The following is a 21,984-nucleotide window of genomic DNA, read 5'->3' on the forward strand; positions in this document are numbered from 1 at the left end:
CCATCCTGCACCCCTCCACATCCTCCTGCACCCTCTTGCATCCTCACACACCCCCCTGCACCCCCCTACATCCTCCTGCTCCCTCCTGTGCTTCCCTGCATCTTCCTGCTCCCTCCTCCATCCTCCTGCTCCCTCCTGCACCCAACTGAACCATCCTGCACCCTCCTGTGCCCTCCTGCATCCCACTGCACACCCCTGCATCCTCCTGCAACCCCACACACATTCCCACACCATCCTGTACCCTCCTGCATCCTCACACAACACCCCTGCATCCTGCTGTACCCTCTCACAATTTCCCACCCCCAACCCCCCCCGTGTCTTCCTGCTCCCTCCTGCACCCCCCTGAACCATCCTCCACCCTCCCACATATTCCCACACCCTCCTCGATGCCCGTTTCAGCTGGGGCATGAGGGCCACCACTAGCCATCACAGCACGGCCAGAAAACAGAAATCCCCCCCCTTGCCAATCCTCCACACCACCACACTTCCAGGCTTGTTCCCACTTGGCTTTCAGGACACAGCGCTGTGATCCTGGGAACTGCAATGGGAAATGAGCAGGGCGTGATGGACTCGGCCATCCGCTGGCACAGGGGTTTTTGGAGGAAGAAGAGCCTAAAAGATTGCTGCCTTCCCCTTTATTTCTTCCTTTCTTATGAATATTCCTATCACACGCCTAGCTCAGACCCCAAAGAAGAAGAAAAAAAGCTTCAACACTGAATTAAGATGGTCCTGAATCTCGTTGAATTATCACAGGTTTGATTCCTTTTCGGAACAGACCATCAAGCATCAGCCAGTCCCCAAAGCAATCACTCTAAGTGTGGCTGGCCGTGCACATCCCGAAGAGTCATTTAATTTTAGTACAGCAGCTTCCTGACACCACTGAATTTTTTGCTTATCCCAGCAGATACAATAATATAATCTACCATATCCTCAAGCCCAGCACACACGCGTGAGGAAAGGTGAAATAAAATCAATTTTCACTCACGTTTCTCTCCCTCTTTTTAATTCCAGGGCTTGCTAATTCACCATCAGTGAATTTATGGCCCCTTGGATGCCTGAGAGCCCTGGAAAGTGAAGCTCTGCGATAAGGCACAACCATTTTGTAACAGTGCTGCAAAATGCCTGAAAGGAAAGTACTCAGCTCGGGGACTTGGTAGCATCCAAATCCAGCCCTGATGGTTATTCCACAGGGGGAGATCGAGTGTGGAGGCTCACAGACCCCTGCCAGGGTGTAGAAGCAGCCGGGGGCAGAAGGGGGAATTCAGCTGGAGCATTTTTAGGAGGAGTCAACTAAACCGCACGGACATTGCAACCATCACACACAAACCCAGGCAGCATCAGCGGTGGCTTCCCCTACGGACTCACCTCCCCTCTCCGATTCTGTATCCACCAGTGGAGACAGGAGGTGGGAAACCTCTGGGCACCTGAAACACAGGGGCTGAAGCTGAAGTGAGAGGTACATGGTGCTTCTCATCTACTCTAGGACCTTAGTCTTCAAGTCTGATGCTCTCCGAAAAGCATTGGAGCCCAAGAGTCCTCCGTTTCTCTCTGAATCTTTGCTCCCAAGTGTCTAAAAATAAATATTTCTGGTAAGGAGAAGAGAAACCCCACTGCCAGAATATGGGTGGGCTGCTTCTCCCACCCAGGTCCAGCCCTCTCTCCAAGTTGCTGCACTGGGAGCTGGGGATGCTGACGAGTTTCAGCAGCAAAAGCCGACAGCACCAGGAAGCTGACAGGACTGCTGGCATCCCGTCAGGAACCGGCTGTGCCCACCAACACCGAAATCACCACCTGGTACCTTTGCGTGGGCCACCCTGAGACCTGCAGCGCTGGACTGCAGTGCCACCAAGGTGAGTTGGGACATGCGGGTCTGCTTAAGGCCATCGGGTAAGGAGAGATCAGAGTTACAAATGAATTGGAGACAATGATAAGCTGTTGGTGCTGCTTTTATCAGCAAAAAAAGACGTAAGATGAGCCAGGAAGCACGGAGGAGCCTCCAGTCCCTGCATGGGGAACGGGAGATCTCGGCATGCTCTGCCATGGATTCTCAGGTGACTTCTAAATTTAATTTCATTCATCATCCCCACAATCAGTCTTCCCATCTTCCTTAATTAAAAGGTGAAATTATGGGAGAAGGACTTGTTTCTTACTGTTTCTGGAAGATCCCAGTGCTGGGGCTTTGCTCTCAGCCAGGGCTTTCAGCTCCACCATGAGCTGTGCATCATCGTTCACAAGGAAGGATTTAGGGCAGGATGAGGCAAGGGGGGAGGCAGGATTTCAAAGTCAAGGGCGCTCTCCTCTGCAGACTTCCTCCTCTGCCCTTGAGCTTGCCCCCACCTGCCTTTTTTTCTTCCCCAACCTTTTGTGTGCTTGAGCATGAGAATAACCAGCCAACCTGCCAGCTGCTATTAAAAGGATCCGGCAATGGGCCGTGACACTTACTTGCGTGGGTGTGGAGGCACTTTCCCCAAAATAGTCACTTCTGCAGAGACTCCCTTCTCCCTCTCTCCCTCGCTGGTTGATCCACTGGGTCTCTCTTTCATCTGGGCTCTCTTTTCACATGAGCACTGATTTCTTCTGGGTTGCAGATGCCAGAGACCAGGCAGGGACAGCCCCGATCCCAGCCGAGACCTTGAGGCACACACACGGCCATGCAATCAGCTGAGACATCCTTGATTTATGGCTAACTCCCTTCCCTACAAGGAGATTTTATCCCATGCCCTGCTGCTTGTAAGCCAAGAGAATTATGTTCTTCATTAATTTAAAGTCCGAGCCCTCTAGGTTTAAAAAGAGCCTTGTAGAAATACCAAGTATTTTCCGATCCCTTTATTCCTCATTGTGAAATAAATCTTGTTCCTTTCCCATCGGAGAACAAATAAACAGGCCAAAGTCTCCCGAGAGCCAAAGCCTTACTTGGGGTCTTAAAAGCAAATAATTTTCTTCACAAGGCAAGAGAAATATCACCGGCTTCTTCACAGTGTAAATAACCTGGGTGATAGAGCCAGAAGTGATGCTCCCGGGGAGCAGCGTGCCTTGAGTGTTTCACCCGTTCCCCCTCGGGTGCTGTGGTCCCATTATATTTTCATATCACCGCTACCTTCTTGGTGGAGAAGGACTTCAGGGTAGAGACATTTGCACCATATTTATTTGTTCCTAGCGAGCAAGAGCCTGATGGTTACAGACTCTTTTGACTCCTCGGTGTAGTTATCACCTGAATACATGTCCCCCAAGCTCCGAGGCTGTCGGGTCGGAAGGAGGACAGCATCAGCCCCATCCTGGATCAGTATCCTGGTGATGGTGAGGTTGGCCCCAGCCTGCCCAGCCCTCCCGCAGCCGCTGCTCACCCTTTCTGCCTGCCCTCTGGGTATCCTCCCTCCAGCGTGGTCCAGCAAAGAGCTGCTGAGTCAATGGACACTGAAATGAAATTTAAAACAATTAAATTTGTAAATCAAATGCAGCACTGCAACGGGGAAACTTGCCTCCTCTTCCTTTAGCTCCATGCCACACACAATCCCTTTGCAGGGTTCAGTGCCAGAAGGCCAGCGCTGTGTAGGATGGGGCTCGGCATCTTCCACAGGTCGTGCTGAGGAGTCAGAGTTGCATTGGGTGAAGTACGGCCCTGGACATCACCAAGGCTCCCACCAGGGTGGGCACAGAGCATTCCTTGACATACGCACTGCGTCTGGATTTCTTTTCCCAGGATAACATCTTGGAGCTCATTACAAGCAGTAATGATGGTGCCAGCATGTGCGTTGGGACCCTACTTGTCCCAGTTGCTCTTGGGGAATTGCCCAGTGTTCAAAATCTCAAAAATTGAGGCTGCGTATTTCACGCCACAGCGCTGCTTTGCCCAGATCTGAAGGTCAGCATGTCCCCTCCTTCATCTTCCTCCCACAGGCAGGGGCAGGATGCAGTGGCGATGCCAAATTACAAGCAGCAAGCCCATGACTTGGCTGTGGGCTACAAAATTGCTGTGATTTTAAGGTGTATGTTTAAAGGCCTGGCCAAAGGGGCACCTCCGCTACCAGGGAAAGAGGATTCATCCATGAGAGGCCAAGTCCTGCAGCATCACCTCTACACAGCTGCTAGCAGCAGCAGGCAGAGATGTCCGGCCCAAGGAAAGGAGGGGAACGAGAAAACTATGAGTATCCCAAACTCCTTCAGGCGCCACACATCTTCTCAGCACCTTGAGTTTAGCAAGATATGGTTAAGTGGTGTCCCTCTCCATCCGTACCTAGTAGCAACCACAACAAAATTCCCTCATGAGGATGCAGCTGGCCAGAGCTGGGGGTTTTCCTCAAATTTCTCCTGATAGATGTGGGAAGATGACCTGGAGTGTTTTCCAGGTAGGGGATTATCCGCAGAGAAGGTGGAGAATTGAAGCCTCTGAGCGAGGCATTTTGTAATCGTTTTAGTACTCAGAACCTCTAAAATTGGGAGACCCTCTGAAAGATGTGGCTCGGTGTATCTGGCAGCGTTTGAGCTCCATGGGCAGAATCCTACAGGCAGAGGCTGGCGTAGGAGTGGTGTAACCTGGAGGTGAGCAGGACACTGACTTCATTGCAGAGAAGGAGGGGGAATGACACATCGTTAAGGAAAACAGAAAACCCATTACGATTTTCAAAGCTGCCCAGGTAAAAAAACAAAGGGCCCAGAGTTGAGGTGGCTGAGCTTAACATACAGTCAGGGAGAAAATAAATGAGAATTCCTTTTCCATTTCAGAAATAGGTATAATTAATTAGAAGGTGGTTTTGAGTTTTGTAACGCATGTTTTGTAGCTGCAGGAAAAGAAGCTGCTTAATAGTTCTCCAAGTGAAATTAGGGAAGATTTTTTTACCAGAAAGTTATTGCTGGGGACGGTGTGAATGCAGTTACAGAGCCAGGCTGGCTCCAAGTGACATCTGTATTCTGGATAAAACAGAGCAGCTTTTCCCCACCAGCACCAAAACAAGGTAGGAGGGTGTCTGGTTTCAGCTGGGATGGAGCTAATTTCTTTTCTTCCTTCTTCTTAGTAGCTAGAGTAGTGCTGTATTTTGGATTCAATATGAGATTTGACACAAGAAGAATGTTGATAATGCACTGATGTTTTCAGTTATTGCTACGAAATCAAGGACTTTCCAACTTCCCATGTCCTGCTAGTGCGCAGGTACACAAGAGGCTGGGGGGGAGCACAGCCAACCCAACAGACTCAAACTGGCCAGTGGAATATTCCATATCGTGTAACGTCACGCTCGGTGTATAGATGAGGGTGGATCAGGAAGCTCGCTCTGGCTTACGGGATTGTTGTTTCAGAATTGTCTCTCCTCTGGGATCACTAGCCAGGAATGGGCTGGGCATCGGTCAGTGGGTGGTGAGCAATTGCATTGTGCACTACTCATTTGTATTTTCTATTATTATTATTATTTATTATTATTATTTAATTTCAATTATTAAATTGTTTTTATCTCAACCTGTGTGTCTCCCTACCCTTACCCCTGCAGCTCTCTCGCCCATACCCTAGGGGTTAGCGAGCGGCTGCGTGGTGTTTGGCTGCCGGCCGGGTTTAAACCACAACAGAAGGGAAAGGAAATCTTTAGAAATACCAAAGCATCTGGCTAAGGTGGTGTCAGATGTTTTGTTTTCATGAGGCAGCGCTGTTTCCCTTGGATGTCAGGTCATTACACTGAGAAAAAGAAATCAGTGTAGTATTTACTGATGTGTGATGAAACAAACCACAATAATAGAAACAAAATGGCTTTTTCCATATCAAGACGAGACATTTCATCACTGCGGAAATGACGGTGTTGTGGGTGAAAAACACTGACAAGTGATGCAGGAAGACTGACAGGAGTCTCATTTGTGCTTTTTTTTGGAGGTTTATTAATTCAGGACCCTGCTATATGACTTAAATCCACAGGGCCTGTAGGTCTGGGGAACAAGTTGGGAAGACCCCAAGGGCAATCCTTATTCCTTAAAGCCTGTGGATTTAATAAGTGGGCTGGTAGGGATGATGGACAGTGTCTGATTCTCTGTGCCTTTCGGCTAAGGCTCAGCAATCCAAAGGTCAAGGAGACCAATTTATTGCTGCATGGTGCAGGGCCATCGGAGATTAGCTGTCACTTGGGGAATATAAACAGGTCTAGAGCTGGGGTAGGGAGTCAAAGGCAGCTGAATGCAGTGTGTCAAAGGCTGGGAGAGCTTAGAAAAAGACTGGTGTCATTTGCAGCCCATGGCTGGCTCGTATTTTCTTTTACTGCGGGCGTTTGGTCTCAGCTGTAACCAGAGGACAATCAGTTAAATATCATCTGGACATTGCCCATGAGAGCAGCCCGTGCTGTGGAAACTTGAGGTAGGAAGAGTGCAGGTGCCTGAAGCCCAGGGCATCAACCCTTCCTGCATGCAGTCATGCTGTCAACAAAGGACACACAAAATTGGGGTATCTAAACCCCAGAGAGGCCGGACTCTTGCCAGATGCTGCGGGATGCTGTGGGTTATGAAAATACAGGGTGTTTCGGTGCTTGTGTTGTATTTTCTCTTGGCACAGATATGCACCCTCTGGTACAATTAAGCAGCAGGTGACCCAAATGAAATAAATACGCGGGATACAAGCCCCGTAACGTCAGCCCAGGCTTTGATTCAGCAAACTGCTGCCAGGTGGCCTCCGTCTTCAGCCCCTGGGTAAGTTCCACTGATTTCTCTTAAAATTAGGGGGGGGCTTAAAGGCTGTGCTAATTAGCAGAGATTCACAAGTGCTGTGTTAAATGTAAGTTGAAAGTGAACGTGGGTCAAGCACCCTTCGGCTCTGCTGGCTTGAGCTCTGTGTAATTAACATTACTCCGGCGTGGGAAGGGGTAATGCCCTAAAGCAGGGTGGGGGCTTTGCCTAGTCCTGAAATACCAATGCTCTGTGCTCTTAACGTTGGTGCTGGGGTTATACAGGCTCTGGTTATGCTTTTTCTCTTTCTGCTAGCTAACAGGAGGGGATTTCAGCGCAGCCAGACCCCTGTGAGTAGGGCTGTGGGTGCCGTTCTGCTGCTCCTTTGCCCCCTCTGCTGGGATGTGCGGGGCGGCTGGGCACCCCCCGCTTCGGGGCCGTTCCCAAAGCTGTCTGGAACGGATAGAAACCGTGTGACCGGGAAAGGCTCGGCTCTCAGGCTCCAGCACCGCGGTGGCAGGCAGCCGCTGGAAGCTGCCTTCCCGTTTCCGCAGCAGGGGGAGCAGCCGGGCCCCGCCGGGGCGGGCGGGACTGGGGGCGGTGCCTGCCCGCCCCTTTGCCCCGGAGCTCCGAACTGGGAGGTGCTGGGAGCTGCTGGTGCCGGGAGCAGCTGTGAGCGAGGGCTGCAGGCGGTAAGAGGAGGGGTGAAGCCGACGCGGGGGGGGGGGGGGAGGAATCCCCTGGAGGAATCCCCTCCAAAACGGGCTTTCGCAGGGCTGCAGCTCCCTGCTGGGAGCGTCTAGGCCTGAGCTGGGTAAGCAGCTGCCAAGCTCAGCATCGTATCACGCATTGCAAGACCTAGTAACCCTTTATCGCCTGATGGTGGTTATTTGTGCGTCGCTCGAGGAAACGCGCTGTGTCGCACCCCTCTGCTCGCCGTGAGCGTGCGAGACGCTGCGGTTGCCCATCAGAGGAGGCAGGGAGCCCTCCTGGCAAACTTTCGGGGTGTGTCATCAGCCCATAGAGGCGTTGCTGTCGCAGCCAGTGCGTGCTCAGGCCCCAAAGTAAACAGGATACGGCCGAGAGCCTTCCGCTGTGGCGCCACGGGCCGAGAGCGACGTGCTGGTGGCCACTGGGCCTGGGCTGGTGGGGCCCTGCCTGGTGGGTGCGGGGACCGTGTGGTTTATAGCAGCTGGGGGAAGGCTGGGAGAGCAGCTTTGGTGCCTGGTGGGAGGCTTAAGGGGCTCGGCGGCGAGGCCAGGCTCACCTCCGTTTGTGGTGACAGGTTTAACAGGGCTCTGGATTTAAAAGAGACTTGGAGCATTTCTGGAGCAGAAAGGGACAAAAAAAAATATCCGATGGTTCAGAAAGCACAGGTGGGGGTTGCTGTGATTGTGTTGCTACTACTGAAATATGGATTTCCTTAAAAAAAAAAAAAAACAACAACCAAACTTTTATGTGGTTAGTTTTTCTGATGCTCTGCTCAGTCCCCCCAAATTCACAGATATTCCAGCTCTAATGGTGGTTTATTTCAGAAGATACCCAGCTGGGACAGGAAAGCAAAGGAGTAAGGAGAGGAAGGGTTTAAAAACCTAGAAAGCTTTTCCTCGTCAGACACTGCTGGTTTGTTTCTACAATTAGCTTATACCTGTGGGCGGGATGCTTGGAGAGCAGGTTCACACTTGCTTGGGGCAGCCTCACAGGCAAAGTCCTCCCCAGGGCTCTGCCAGGAACTGGAGACTTTGGTGCCTACAGTCACGCACTGAGGAGGCAGGAGGAGTTTGATCCCATGGTGACAAACCCCGAGGCAGGAGCAGTTTGATCCCTGGTGACAAACCTGGCTTGCTGCCTCCTCCCAGGTTCCAGGTCACCCAAGCATGGCCACCCAGATGTTCGAGGGGAGAGGGCACGCGGCAGTCTACCAGAAATACAGGTTTGCGCCAGGCGAAGAGCTGCAGCAAACCATCCTCACCTACCTGCAGGAAAAGGTGAGTGGGGTATGGCCAGGCTGTAGCAAAAAACAAGGTAGTAGTATTTGTGGGTAGTAGTATTTACCCTGCTTGGGGGTGTTACCTTGCTTGGTGCCACTTGCTCAGGGCAAGATGTGGGCACTGAAAAGCCTTTCCATGGGTTGTGCCATGCCAAGGCTGTTGCTCTGTGGACGCTGCGGGGAAGGAATGGGGTAAAAGCACAGAAATTGTGTGGCCACTTGCCCACTGAGATGCATCTGCTCCTCCCTGCAGAGGGCAAACCCTGCTGAGCTGGTGGTAGATGTTGGCTGCGGGACTGGACAAGGCACCCGCTTCCTTGCGGAGCACTTCAAGAAGGTGGTGGGAACAGACATCAGCGAAGCACAGATCCAGGAGGCCAGGGACTCCCCCTCCCTGCCCAACGTCTCCTACCTGTGAGTGTCAGGGCAGCAAGCTCTCAGCCGAAGGCAAAACTCTGGTCCTCACACAGAGGTGGTGTTTTGTGAGTATGATTGTTGTAAGAGCCAGCGGGTGCCAAAGTCAATCCCATTTGATGGGATTCTTGGTGTGAACAGGCATTACCCTAGACTTGCCGTGGTCTTGCATCCCAAACAGTCATTATTGACTCCAAAAAATGGCCCACTGACTTCACATCCTACTTCCTAATTTCCATATTACACACTACCTTTTTTCCTTCTCCCACTCCAGTGTGTGCCCTGCAGAGGAGCTGCCGTTCGAGGATGCCTCAGTGGATCTCCTGACATCATTTACGGCTGCACACTGGTTTGATATCGAGAAGTTCATGAAAGAAGCGAACCGGGTGATGAAGCCGGGTGGTTGTGTGGCCATCAGCACCTACACCGTGGACATGAGTCTGCGCTATGGAAACTGCTCTGAAAAACTGACCAAAGTCTTCAGGGAGGTAGGGTGATGAAACTTAAACCTCAGGGCTTCCCCTCCTGGTCTGGGCAGGAGGAAATGTGTAGTGCTTCGATGCAGAGAGGAAAGCAATGGGCTTGGGGATATGACTAGAGAACTCCTATTGCAGGATGGGGCATAGGGATGGTTAAATACAGGGATGAAGTTGAGATGGGGATTAGTGGTTCCCCTGCAGGACTGGGGCTGGTTGGATGAGGAGAAAAGGGACATTAGGATTAATAGGACAGACTCTGTGGCGAGATGGGCTGCGGAGCAGATTTGGGAGGCTGGTATCATCAGAGAGACTTCTCCTCTTGCTCTGATCGCAGTGAAATGAATGGGAAGTAGAAACTGTTTGGAAAGAGGGGTTTTTGGTGATGTTTCTTGACAAAGAGTTTTTTAACAACTCAATAAAAGGAGATTTTTCCACTGTGAGTAAAAGCGGTGTAGGGAGGAGGATAGGACCCTTATCTCTACAATAAAATAGGATCCTTAAATTCTTGACACTAAATAAGATTTTGTGTATTTTAATGCAAGGAATATTTAAAAAAAAAAGTACATGTATGAATGCATCAGATCTAGGGCCAAGCAAACCTGAGTTAAGTGGAAACTGAGAGCTTCAAGTGGCTTTGTGTTTGTTTTTTAATATGCTCTCTTTACAGACCTGGGACCTGATTTTAAAATACTCGCATAATAGACTAAAAATAGTCTTGGAAGACTACAAAGACATCTTTGAGGCCTTGCCGTTTCCAGACAAGAAGAGGTGAGCAGAAACCCCTCAGCACAGCACCGGGAGTGGATAGAGGTGGCGTCTCCGCTCTTCCACAGGGCTGCTCTGCCATTGGCCCAGCAAGGACATGAGGGAGCCGGGTTTGCCACAGCAGGGGGCTGCCAGGTTTCAGCAAATGCCTTTGCATCGTGGCAGAGCTGTGTGGCTGCATTTCCACTCCTGTTGGATTTAATGTGGCTCTATGCTGGGCAAGCAAGTGTGATCTAAGGGCTGCAAGGACCCTTCCTGCTCCAGCCAGGATTGGGTTAGATTTTTTTAGTTGGTGGTTTATGATAATTTGAGGCTTAATGGATGAAGGGGAAAAATGGAGTGAGAGAGAGAACCTGCCCCTGGCCTCCACGGAGCCAGTGCCTGACTCCCTACCAAGGCATGGGGCAGGGACTGACTCCACAGGCAAAAAGGAGATGGTGGTGGTGGTGTTGCAGAGGTGGTGGTGTCCTGGCTGCTGGAGAGGAACGGGCTCTGCAGGTAGGCCTGTATCAAAAGGGCTGTTCAAGTCACAGAGTCTTGATGGGACCTGGGACCATCACTTAGAGCTCCTGACCCACCAAATGCCACAATCTGATGTTGTTTCCATCTGTTGGACCTTTGATGGTGTCAGGTATTTTATTCACCACCACCTCAATCTGTTGTCCTTGTTCTGCTGCCTTTGAAATTTAACATGCCAATGCTCCTTTCTTCCCTGTCTCCCTCCTAGAATCACTGATATCTTTGACAAAATTCCCATGACGATTGCTGGTGTGGTTGGTTACATGGAGTCTGCCTCTCCATATCAAGTCTTTAAGAAGAATGACCCCAAAGCTGCAACATCCCTCCTCCAAGAGACTGAAAAGAGGTGAGAAAACAGAGGACCTGTCTTATGCCGTGCATGGAGAGTGAGGTTGTGGAGACCCCTTCAAACCTGGAAGTGAGCTGTGCAGTGATGCACTCCCTCCTTCCCCCCTGGTGTGGACGGAGACTTGTCAGAGGTTAAACAGCAGATCTTCTGCTGCTCACGGCGTGACTGACCTGTTTGAGTCAGTTGACTTAAACTTTGAGTCCATGTAGCTGTATGTGTTCTTGCACTGGTGTATCCATGTAAGTCTCATGTCAGAAGGATCTTGAGTTTCTTTGCCTTGCTCTCGATTAGTAGAGGGCAGGAAAAATATTGACAGTTGCATCTTAAAGTATCTATTTTGGCCCACAACAAGGGCCTGCTGCAAATCTGGGAGGGGAAGACATCCCTGTACCTGCAAACTTATTCACTGACCAGAACAACCCTTGTGTGTGTGCTGGAAGCATCTGCCATCACAACCTCTGTGCTTTGGGTGGAAGAGACCTATCTTTGGTTGTAGATGTTGCCCCATATTGGGTGGGAGCTGGCTGGGCAGAGTGAGACCCTTCCTCTGCTTCTTGTTTCAGGATGCTGGAGACGATGGGAGTTTCCTCTCCTGAAACCCCAGTGGAGTTCTGGGTGAGGCACGTCTGTGTGCTGGGGTGCAAGGGACAGTGACAGGAAGCCCTTCTGACCTGGTGCTGGAAGGGAAGGAAGAAGTGGGCTGTCTCCTAATACCCCACTTGTAACCATTCTTATTCTTCGGGGAGATTGATGCTTATTTTGCTGATTAAAATTTTGATTTTCTCTGGAAAGCAGACAGAGTTTATGCCTGCTCTCGGGTTCCTGTCCACCTTGGTCCTCCAGTTGGCCCAGTGCTGTGCCCTCAGCACTGTAAGGGTCCAGTTTCGGAATGGTGGTGGTTGGATTGCACATGGGGATGAGAATCACAGTAACAGCTGAGAAACTTGCTGCATTTCTTACACTATGATAATAAAAAAAGGCTGAGAAAAAGTTGCTTTTGGTTCTTCTTTTTACAAGAGGCTGTAGAGCACCTGCTGGGGTGGGACTAACTGTACTTCATGGGCACTGCTTACCTAGGCCCTGAGTGGCCTTCTGTTTTGCAGGGTAGTAAGGCCTTTGACACCGTTTCCCACAGCATTCTCCTGGCGAAACTGGCTGCTCACAGCTTGGATGGGCACACGCTCTGCTGGGTAAAAAACTGGCTGGATGGCTGGGCCCAAAGAGTTGTGGTGAGTGGAGTTAAATCCGGTTGGCGGCCGGTCACGAGTGTGTCCCCCAGGGCTCGGTTATGGGGCCACTCCTGTTTAACATCTTTATTGATGATCTAGACGAGGGGATCGAGTGCACCCTCAGTAAGTTTGCAGATGACACCAAGTTGGGTGGGAGTGTTGATCTGCTGGAGGGTAGGGAGGCTCTGCAGAGAGATCTGGACAGGCTGGAGCGATGGGCTGAGGCCAACTGTAGGAGTTTCAATAAGGCCAAATGCCGGGTGCTGCACTTGGGCCACAACAACCCCCAGCAGCGCTACAGGCTTGGGGAGGAGTGGCTGGAGAGCTGCCAGTCAGAGAGGGACCTGGGGGGGTTGATTGACAGCCGGCTGAACAGGAGCCAGCAGTGTGCCCAGGTGGCCAAGAAGGCCAATGGCATCCTGGCCTGTATCAGCACTAGTGTGGCCAGCAGGGACAGGGAAGGGATCTTACCCCTGTACTCAGCACTGGTGAGGCCGCACCTCGATGACTGGGTTCAGTTTTGGGCCCCTCACTCCAAAAAGGCCATTGAATGACTCGAGCGTGTCCAGAGAAGGGCAACGGAGCTGGTGCAGGGTCTGGAGCACAGGTCTGATGGGGAGCGGCTGAGGGAACTGGGGGGGGTTTAGTCTGGAGAAGAGGAGGCTGAGGGGAGACCTCATGGCCCTCTACAGCTACCTGAAAGGAGGGTGCAGAAAGGGGGGATGAGTCTCTTTAACCAAGTAACAAGCGATAGGACAAGAGGGAATGGCCTCAAGCTGTGCCAGGGCAGGGTCAGACTAGATATTAGGAAGTACTTCTTTACAGAATGGGTTGCTGAGTGTTGGAATGGGCTGCCCAGGGAGGTGGTAGAGTCCCCATCCCTGGAGGTGTTTAAGAGTCGGATTGACCCAGCGCTGAGGGATCTGGTGGAGTTGAGAACAGTCAGTGTGAGGTTAATGGTTGGACTGGATGATCTTCAAGGTCTTTTCCAACCGAGATGATTCTGATTCTGTAGGTGGGTTTGAGGTAGGAAGGGGCCATTTGCCACTTATCCTGCCCAAGCTAAGCTAGGAGCCATGTGCTGTCTTTGAAGGCCGAGCTGGAAAGGGGATGTTCTTGCTTTCTATGTGACCCCATCCCTCGTGCCTTGCCAGTGGGTGCTGCAAATACCAGCAGCTTATCTGCCCCAGGCTTGTCTGGCGCCATGCAGCACTGCTGCTGTGGCCCTCACGAGGCTACTCGCCCTCAGCACAACTCAGGAGCCATTCTGGGGTGGCTGCCACAGGGGAGCAGGTTTGTGCTCCCCTCTGTCCCAGCCTGCTATCGCTCACCCACGCTGCAAATGGAAGATTAGAGGCTGCGTTTTGGGGAGGGGCAGATGGAGACAATGAGGTCCAAGGCTGGGCACAGCCCAGCACAGGTCCCCTCCTGTTTGCTTTCCAGATATTGTAAGTCCAGGCACAGCCTCTGTGGGGGACCTTTCCCTTTCCTGTAACTCCTGCTCTTGACAAGAAGGCTGTCCTGATGCCACGGGTAGGGCTGTGGCCTCACTGTGTTATATCTCGGAGCATTATTAAGAAAGGTAGAAGTGATACCTCTGCTCCCTGCCCCAGAGAGAGCACCTGGAGGGGCTGGAGGTGCTTCAGCTGTGGTCCTGGGGCTCTCAGGTGCAGACACTGAGCCTCCTTAACCCTGGGCACAACTCCATGGGGGTCACTAAGTGTTGGCTCAGCTTGCCTGGGTGGGGAGCAAAGGCTTTGACCCCACTTGGTGGCTCCCAGGAGGGTGGGGGTGTCCCAGGAGGAGAGCTATGGGGAGGAAAGCGCGTTGTGTCCAGGGCCATGTGCGAGAGAAGACCTCATGGAGTGGCGATGCTGGGTCACCATCACTGGTGAAGAGGCTGCACTGGGTGCAGGTTGAGTTTGGGCAAGCAGCAGCCATAAAAGCTCCCTCGCTGGGTGGGGATGGCGCTTGTCATCTCCTGCAGGAGCACTAGAGGCCTCTCTCTGCCCGGGAACCCACCAGACACCGCAGCAAGCCAGGGGGGTGGTGACCTGTCCAGCTGCCTTGGCTCAGCCTGGTGAGGTGCGTCCTGCGGCCGTGCCTGGGCACGGAGATGTCGCCTGGGAAAAAAGGCTTGTGTGGGGTTTTGACTCACTTTAAATTTCAAACTTCAAGTTTAAATCCACTCACTAATTAACTTTTCAATTAACAGCCCTTCCCTGCCTTGCACTGGCTGCATGCTCAGCACATCCCCCGCGATGATGCAGTGGGTGACCGGCCATGATGTAACTCCAGGGATTGCATCACCAACGTGCTTGGTGTGGTGTTAGCAGCGCGAGGAGTGGCACAGACCAGCCTGGCACCACCATGGCGGCTGCTGCCGCTCGTGAGTGCTGGGAGGTGGTGAAGGGTTCTGGAGTGTGAAGCAGGGCCAGCAGTCTTTGATGGCACCAACACCCTGGGCTGGCGGGGACGGGTCGGTGATGGCTGCCGAGTGGAGGCCACCCTTGCAGGTGCCCCCCACCCCAGCAGCTCCTACCTGAGAGGTACGGCGCTGCGCTGAGCTGCGCAAGGACCTGTGCCAAGGCACAGAAAGGACATTTAATCCCACCTTTATTTGGGGATGGAAACGTCCTCAGCCTGCTTGTGAACTCCAGGCTTTATTTGCTTAGCAGCCAGCAAAGCAGAGCATCATCTTCTGGGAAGGCTGTCCCCACCGAGGGAAGGAGCTTTTCTCTGCACTGGTGGCAGTTCTGTGTTTTATGGCTTTATGTTGCTACTGGGATGTGTATTTTTTTAATGGGGTCATTTAACTCCGCTGAGAGAAATTTTAGCAGAGGATATCCATAATGTTTCTAATCAAGGTGTCCAGACACTTAAGCAGAACAACACAAATGGAGAAATATTTCTGGCCTTACCCAATAGTCTCATCAGCCACCCTGTGGCAATCCCCGCTCACTTCTTGTTAGAACAACCCACTCTTTCTTCTGTTTGCTACCCAAACCCCACTCCTTTCACAGGGAATCCATCCAGCGAAACCTCATAACACTGCCAGTGCTTTATCTGTGATGCCAAGCCATAAAAAAGATGCTAAGAGGAGCTCCAGCACATAGATAAAATAGAAAAAAACCCATTCACATCAGCATTCCTGCAGGAAGGTTAATTAGACTTTCAACAAACCAAAAACCTGAACAGCAGGTAATAAGGGAAAAGATAATCTCTTATAATCTCTCATTAAAGACAAACAAACAAACATAACTTGGAGGGTGTGGATGGCATAAATCAGTCATTCCTACACCAGAGCTGTCATGGGTTCGCTCAAACAGTTTTTCAAGCATGGAGCAGACAGATCCCAGCCTGGAAGGAATCGCTGAGGAGCCAGCCGTGCTATCAGCATGAGCTCAGTCCCACCCTGCCTTTGACAGGCTTCTTCCCACTCAGTCACTTACCGATACCCTCAACATCTGACTTACTTTAAAAAACAGTATTTGACAACAACACTAACACGCCTTAGCTTTTACGAGCCACTCCCCCACAGCTTGCAAGGCACTTCCCAACACATCTCTATTTCCAAACGGTGGCACGGAGCATCCAGCAGCCTGTAAGGGATGCAGGCAGTGCCCAGGAGTCAGCAAATCCATAAAGCACGGAGAGCTCTGCCAACAGTGAGCACCCCCAGAGCGCACTGAACTTCCAAGCAACACTTAAAATGAAGAAATAGGAAGAAAAAAAGGAGTACGTGAATGGCAGCCTGCTTTGCAGGTTACAGGAGTCTCCGTGGGACCAGGCGGGACTCAGACCATTTCACACTCTGAGCTTTATCCAGAAAATGGTGAGCACTAATGCTTCGTCAACAAAGTTCTGCTCCAGGGGAATTTCAGTCCCGATTAAACTCATTTTGGGGTTTGGAGCCCAAATTCTCTGTTTATTTGCATCCTGAGGACACCACCTGAGCCAGATCTCACCTTCACCCATGGAGAGACAGCCAGGCAGCCTCGATGCTTTGCTGCAGCAGCCTGGCTCGCTGGCTTTGTCCAGGGTTTCTCTTCCCAGCCCCTGTGCCTACATCCCTGCTCCATCCCCACCTCCACACACAGTGCTGCCCTTGTCAGGGATTACAGCCAGCCTTGTATACACTCGGGTAATATATTCACCTAATTATACACCTATTACCTCCTCCTCGCTGCTTCCTTCTTTGACACATCACATTTATGAGGCTGCAACCACTCTGCTTGAGAAAAATAAGGTGAAAAGTCATGAAGTCAACATTTTGGTAGCAACACCAGCTCTCAAAAACTAAAACTGAGCTAAGAGCTCTGAAATCTCAAGCAAGTGATTCATTTTAAACAACGCTGCGATAAAAATACAGCAAGCGTGCTCTTACAAGATCCCCGCGTTGAAATACAAGCCCAAAGCCTCCCAAAGAGGGACAAGCCAGCGATTAGGCTGTTAGATTAATTATGCTGGCACACTTGTGCAAGAGCAGGTGCCTTCCGAATGCCCAGCATTTATCCAAGCTCTCCTACTTATCACCAGCATTAATTGGATCGCCAGCAGAAAGCGTGTTATTGCAGTGAGGTACCCGGTGGGGGACAGCCACCCCGGCGGGCAAGGCAGCAGGAGGGAGCCTCCCTGCACGTGTGCTCGGCCCGTTTCCTGGGCTGGAGGCCCCATGATCAGGATTATATGGTTATTACTCAGGTAACTGTTTTAACAGCACGAAATCAGGACATTTCAAGCCCTGTGGCCGGCTCTGCTATTACGCGATAGCTCTGTAGGCCACGCCAGGAGCATCCCACCCTCCTCTCGAAACGCCTCTGCCCCACCGATGACCCAGGGAGGGCACGATCCCTGCCCCGTCCCAGAGCTGGGGTACCCGCTGCGGGCGGCGGCCAGAACCCCGGCTGGCCGATGGGGAAGGAGGGAGAGGTGCTGCAAACCTCTCGCAGGGATGTTTTGCAACACGGGAAACCTCCTTATGTGCTTGCACAGCTCACAGCTCTTCTCCACGACTCGGGGCTTTGTCTTTCTGTATGAAAATTCCCCCCACAACCTCACGCCTCCGCGCGCAAGACGGATGCGACAGCGGGAGAGGAAAATCTGCTCTCTAGAAATCAGCGTGCGTGCTGCTTTCACACCCAGCCGGCTCCAGCAGCGCGTTGTCCCCCTCTTTCCAGCATCCCCAGCCTGGGAACGGAGCTCTGCGCAGCACAGACCTGCCCCACGGTGGGACCTGAACCCCGCGTAGCGACGTGGGGACCCCTTTTTCCTTCGGCGCCTCGGCCTCCTCTATTGAAATCCCACCGTGGAAAGACAAAAGCCGAAGGGTTCCCACGGCAAGGGGCGCAGGGGGGACACCGAAGAGATGCCGCTCTCGCTTTCCTCGCTAAAACTTAAGCGTGAAACTCCCCCCCCCCCCCAGCAGGCAGCAGCCGTGGGGCGTGGGAAGGAGCCCGGCCCCCGTGGAAGGCCAACCCGAGTGGAAAGAGAACTGAAAGCAGCTTGAGACTGCCGGGGGAAAATCCCTCTGGAGCCTCGCCCGGCTCGGGCAGGGGATGTCCCCCTGTTTTGGGGGACAAGGGGGCTCGGCTGGACGCGCCGGGGCAGCCAACCTGCGGGAAAGGGCTCTGGGGTGCGAGCGGTGCCGCCGTGGCGGCGGAGGGGGGGCCCACGCGTGGCCGTGGACCAACGGACGGGCCCATCTCCGGTGGGGAGCATCCCTCCTCCTGCGCACGGCGGGGGGGGCTCAGCCCCATCCCTCCAAGGGGGCTGGGGGGCGGGTAGGGAAGGGGCCGGGGGAGGTGTGGGGGGGTCTCACCTGAGCAAGGGCTCCTTCTCGGGCGGCGCCGCCTCCCCCCCGCAGCAGCCGCAGCAGCCGCCCAGCGAGCGCAGCCAGGCCCCCAGCCCCATCGGCGCCGCCGGAGAGCCGGGCCGGGCCGGGGGGGCCGGGCCGAGCTGAGCTGGGCCGGGCTGGGCTAGGCTGGGCCCTCCCCCGGCCCCGCAGCGCCGCCGCCGAAGGAGCGGGGCAGTGCCGGGCTCCGCGGCCCCCCCGCCCGCCGCCACCGCCCTTCCCCGGCAGCAGCAGCCGCTCCCACGGCGGCTCTGGGCGGGTTGACTCAGAGCCAGATCCCCCTGCGCCCTCCTGCTCTCTGCTGCGCCCTCCTGCATCCTCACGCATTTTTCCCGCCCCCCCCCCGCATCCTCCTGCACCCTCTTGCATCCTCCCACATCCTCTTGCACCCTCCTGTACCATCCTGTGCCCTCCTGCACGCTCTTGCACCCCCCTGCATCCTCCTGCTCCCTCCTGCACCCCCCTGAACTACCCTCCACCCTTCCGTGCCTTCCTGCACCCTCAGACATCCTCCTGCTCCCTCCTGCACCCCCTTGAACCATCCTGCACCCCTCCACATCCTCCTGCACCCTCTTGCATCCTCACACACCCCCCTGCACCCCCCTACATCCTCCTGCTCCCTCCTGTGCTTCCCTGCATCTTCCTGCTCCCTCCTCCATCCTCCTGCTCCCTCCTGCACCCAACTGAACCATCCTGCACCCTCCTGTGCCCTCCTGCATCCCACTGCACACCCCTGCATCCTCCTGCAACCCCACACACATTCCCACACCATCCTGTACCCTCCTGCATCCTCACACAACACCCCTGCATCCTGCTGTACCCTCTCACAATTTCCCACCCCCAACCCCCCCCGTGTCTTCCTGCTCCCTCCTGCACCCCCCTGAACCATCCTCCACCCTCCCACATATTCCCACACCCTCCTCGATGCCCGTTTCAGCTGGGGCATGAGGGCCACCACTAGCCATCACAGCATGGCCAGAAAACAGAAATCCCCCCCCTTGCCAATCCTCCACACCACCACACTTCCAGGCTTGTTCCCACTTGGCTTTCAGGACACAGCGCTGTGATCCTGGGAACTGCAATGGGAAATGAGCAGGGCGTGATGGACTCGGCCATCCGCTGGCACAGGGGTTTTTGGAGGAAGAAGAGCCTAAAAGATTGCTGCCTTCCCCTTTATTTCTTCCTTTCTTATGAATATTCCTATCACACGCCTAGCTCAGACCCCAAAGAAGAAGAAAAAAAGCTTCAACACTGAATTAAGATGGTCCTGAATCTCGTTGAATTATCACAGGTTTGATTCCTTTTCGGAACAGACCATCAAGCATCAGCCAGTCCCCAAAGCAATCACTCTAAGTGTGGCTGGCCGTGCACATCCCGAAGAGTCATTTAATTTTAGTACAGCAGCTTCCTGACACCACTGAATTTTTTGCTTATCCCAGCAGATACAATAATATAATCTACCATATCCTCAAGCCCAGCACACACGCGTGAGGAAAGGTGAAATAAAATCAATTTTCACTCACGTTTCTCTCCCTCTTTTTAATTCCAGGGCTTGCTAATTCACCATCAGTGAATTTATGGCCCCTTGGATGCCTGAGAGCCCTGGAAAGTGAAGCTCTGCGATAAGGCACAACCATTTTGTAACAGTGCTGCAAAATGCCTGAAAGGAAAGTACTCAGCTCGGGGACTTGGTAGCATCCAAATCCAGCCCTGATGGTTATTCCACAGGGGGAGATCGAGTGTGGAGGCTCACAGACCCCTGCCAGGGTGTAGAAGCAGTCGGGGGCAGAAGGGGGAATTCAGCTGGAGCATTTTTAGGAGGAGTCAACTAAACCGCACGGACATTGCAACCATCACACACAAACCCAGGCAGCATCAGCGGTGGCTTCCCCTACGGACTCACCTCCCCTCTCCGATTCTGTATCCACCAGTGGAGACAGGAGGTGGGAAACCTCTGGGCACCTGAAACACAGGGGCTGAAGCTGAAGTGAGAGGTACATGGTGCTTCTCATCTACTCTAGGACCTTAGTCTTCAAGTCTGATGCTCTCCGAAAAGCATTGGAGCCCAAGAGTCCTCCGTTTCTCTCTGAATCTTTGCTCCCAAGTGTCTAAAAATAAATATTTCTGGTAAGGAGAAGAGAAACCCCACTGCCAGAATATGGGTGGGCTGCTTCTCCCACCCAGGTCCAGCCCTCTCTCCAAGTTGCTGCACTGGGAGCTGGGGATGCTGACGAGTTTCAGCAGCAAAAGCCGACAGCACCAGGAAGCTGACAGGACTGCTGGCATCCCGTCAGGAACCGGCTGTGCCCACCAACACCGAAATCACCACCTGGTACCTTTGCGTGGGCCACCCTGAGACCTGCAGCGCTGGACTGCAGTGCCACCAAGGTGAGTTGGGACATGCGGGTCTGCTTAAGGCCATCGGGTAAGGAGAGATCAGAGTTACAAATGAATTGGAGACAATGATAAGCTGTTGGTGCTGCTTTTATCAGCAAAAAAAGACGTAAGATGAGCCAGGAAGCACGGAGGAGCCTCCAGTCCCTGCATGGGGAACGGGAGATCTCGGCATGCTCTGCCATGGATTCTCAGGTGACTTCTAAATTTAATTTCATTCATCATCCCCACAATCAGTCTTCCCATCTTCCTTAATTAAAAGGTGAAATTATGGGAGAAGGACTTGTTTCTTACTGTTTCTGGAAGATCCCAGTGCTGGGGCTTTGCTCTCAGCCAGGGCTTTCAGCTCCGCCATGAGCTGTGCATCATCGTTCACAAGGAAGGATTTAGGGCAGGATGAGGCAAGGGGGGAGGCAGGATTTCAAAGTCAAGGGCGCTCTCCTCTGCAGACTTCCTCCTCTGCCCTTGAGCTTGCCCCCACCTGCCTTTTTTTCTTCCCCAACCTTTTGTGTGCTTGAGCATGAGAATAACCAGCCAACCTGCCAGCTGCTATTAAAAGGATCCGGCAATGGGCCGTGACACTTACTTGCGTGGGTGTGGAGGCACTTTCCCCAAAATAGTCACTTCTGCAGAGACTCCCTTCTCCCTCTCTCCCTCACTGGTTGATCCACTGGGTCTCTCTTTCATCTGGGCTCTCTTTTCACATGAGCACTGATTTCTTCTGGGTTGCAGATGCCAGAGACCAGGCAGGGACAGCCCCGATCCCAGCCGAGACCTTGAGGCACACACATGGCCATGCAATCAGCTGAGACATCCTTGATTTATGGCTAACTCCCTTCCCTACAAGGAGATTTTATCCCATGCCCTGCTGCTTGTAAGCCAAGAGAATTATGTTCTTCATTAATTTAAAGTCCGAGCCCTCTAGGTTTAAAAAGAGCCTTGTAGAAATACCAAGTATTTTCCGATCCCTTTATTCCTCATTGTGAAATAAATCTTGTTCCTTTCCCATCGGAGAACAAATAAACAGGCCAAAGTCTCCCGAGAGCCAAAGCCTTACTTGGGGTCTTAAAAGCAAATAATTTTCTTCACAAGGCAAGAGAAATATCACCGGCTTCTTCACAGTGTAAATAACCTGGGTGATAGAGCCAGAAGTGATGCTCCGGGGAGCAGCGTGCCTTGAGTGTTTCACCCGTTCCCCCTCGGGTGCTGTGGTCCCATTATATTTTCATATCACCGCTACCTTCTTGGTGGAGAAGGACTTCAGGGGAGAGACATTTGCACCATATTTATTTGTTCCTAGCGAGCAAGAGCCTGATGGTTACAGACTCTTTTGACTCCTCGGTGTAGTTATCACCTGA

At 52.8% G+C, this 21,984-nt stretch overlaps 1 protein-coding gene across 2 annotated transcripts; it reads left to right on the top strand.

Annotated features, from left to right (window-relative positions):
• The first annotated feature begins 7,148 nt into the window (after nt 1-7,148).
• On the top strand, nt 7,149-12,139 carry LOC141925463 (putative methyltransferase DDB_G0268948). 2 transcript variants are annotated; one of them, XM_074829757.1, is made up of 7 exons: nt 7,149-7,325; nt 8,493-8,621; nt 8,877-9,037; nt 9,312-9,525; nt 10,184-10,284; nt 11,009-11,146; nt 11,713-12,139. In XM_074829757.1, exons 2-7 carry the CDS (start codon nt 8,511-8,513, stop codon nt 11,801-11,803), a joined length of 816 nt encoding a protein of 271 aa, XP_074685858.1. In that variant the 5' UTR covers nt 7,149-7,325; nt 8,493-8,510; the 3' UTR covers nt 11,804-12,139. The 2 variants fall into 2 exon arrangements, with proteins under 2 accessions (XP_074685858.1, XP_074685859.1); XM_074829758.1 differs by lacking the exon at nt 7,149-7,325 and adding an exon at nt 7,728-7,794.
• Nucleotides 12,140-21,984: the final 9,845 nt, after the last annotated feature.

The sequence above is a fragment of the Strix aluco genome, chromosome 6 (genome assembly GCF_031877795.1).
Source record: "Strix aluco isolate bStrAlu1 chromosome 6, bStrAlu1.hap1, whole genome shotgun sequence".
Classification (NCBI taxonomy): domain Eukaryota; kingdom Metazoa; phylum Chordata; class Aves; order Strigiformes; family Strigidae; genus Strix; species Strix aluco.

Coding starts and splice junctions, on each gene's coding strand:
- LOC141925463 (XM_074829757.1), top strand. CDS start 8,511: ATGGCCACCCAGATGTTCGAGGGGAGAGGGCACGCGGCAGTCTACCAG. Junction 8,622..8,876: donor TCACCTACCTGCAGGAAAAG/GTGAGTGGGGTA, acceptor TCCTCCCTGCAG/AGGGCAAACCCTGCTGAGCT. Junction 10,285..11,008: donor CCGTTTCCAGACAAGAAGAG/GTGAGCAGAAAC, acceptor TCTCCCTCCTAG/AATCACTGATATCTTTGACA.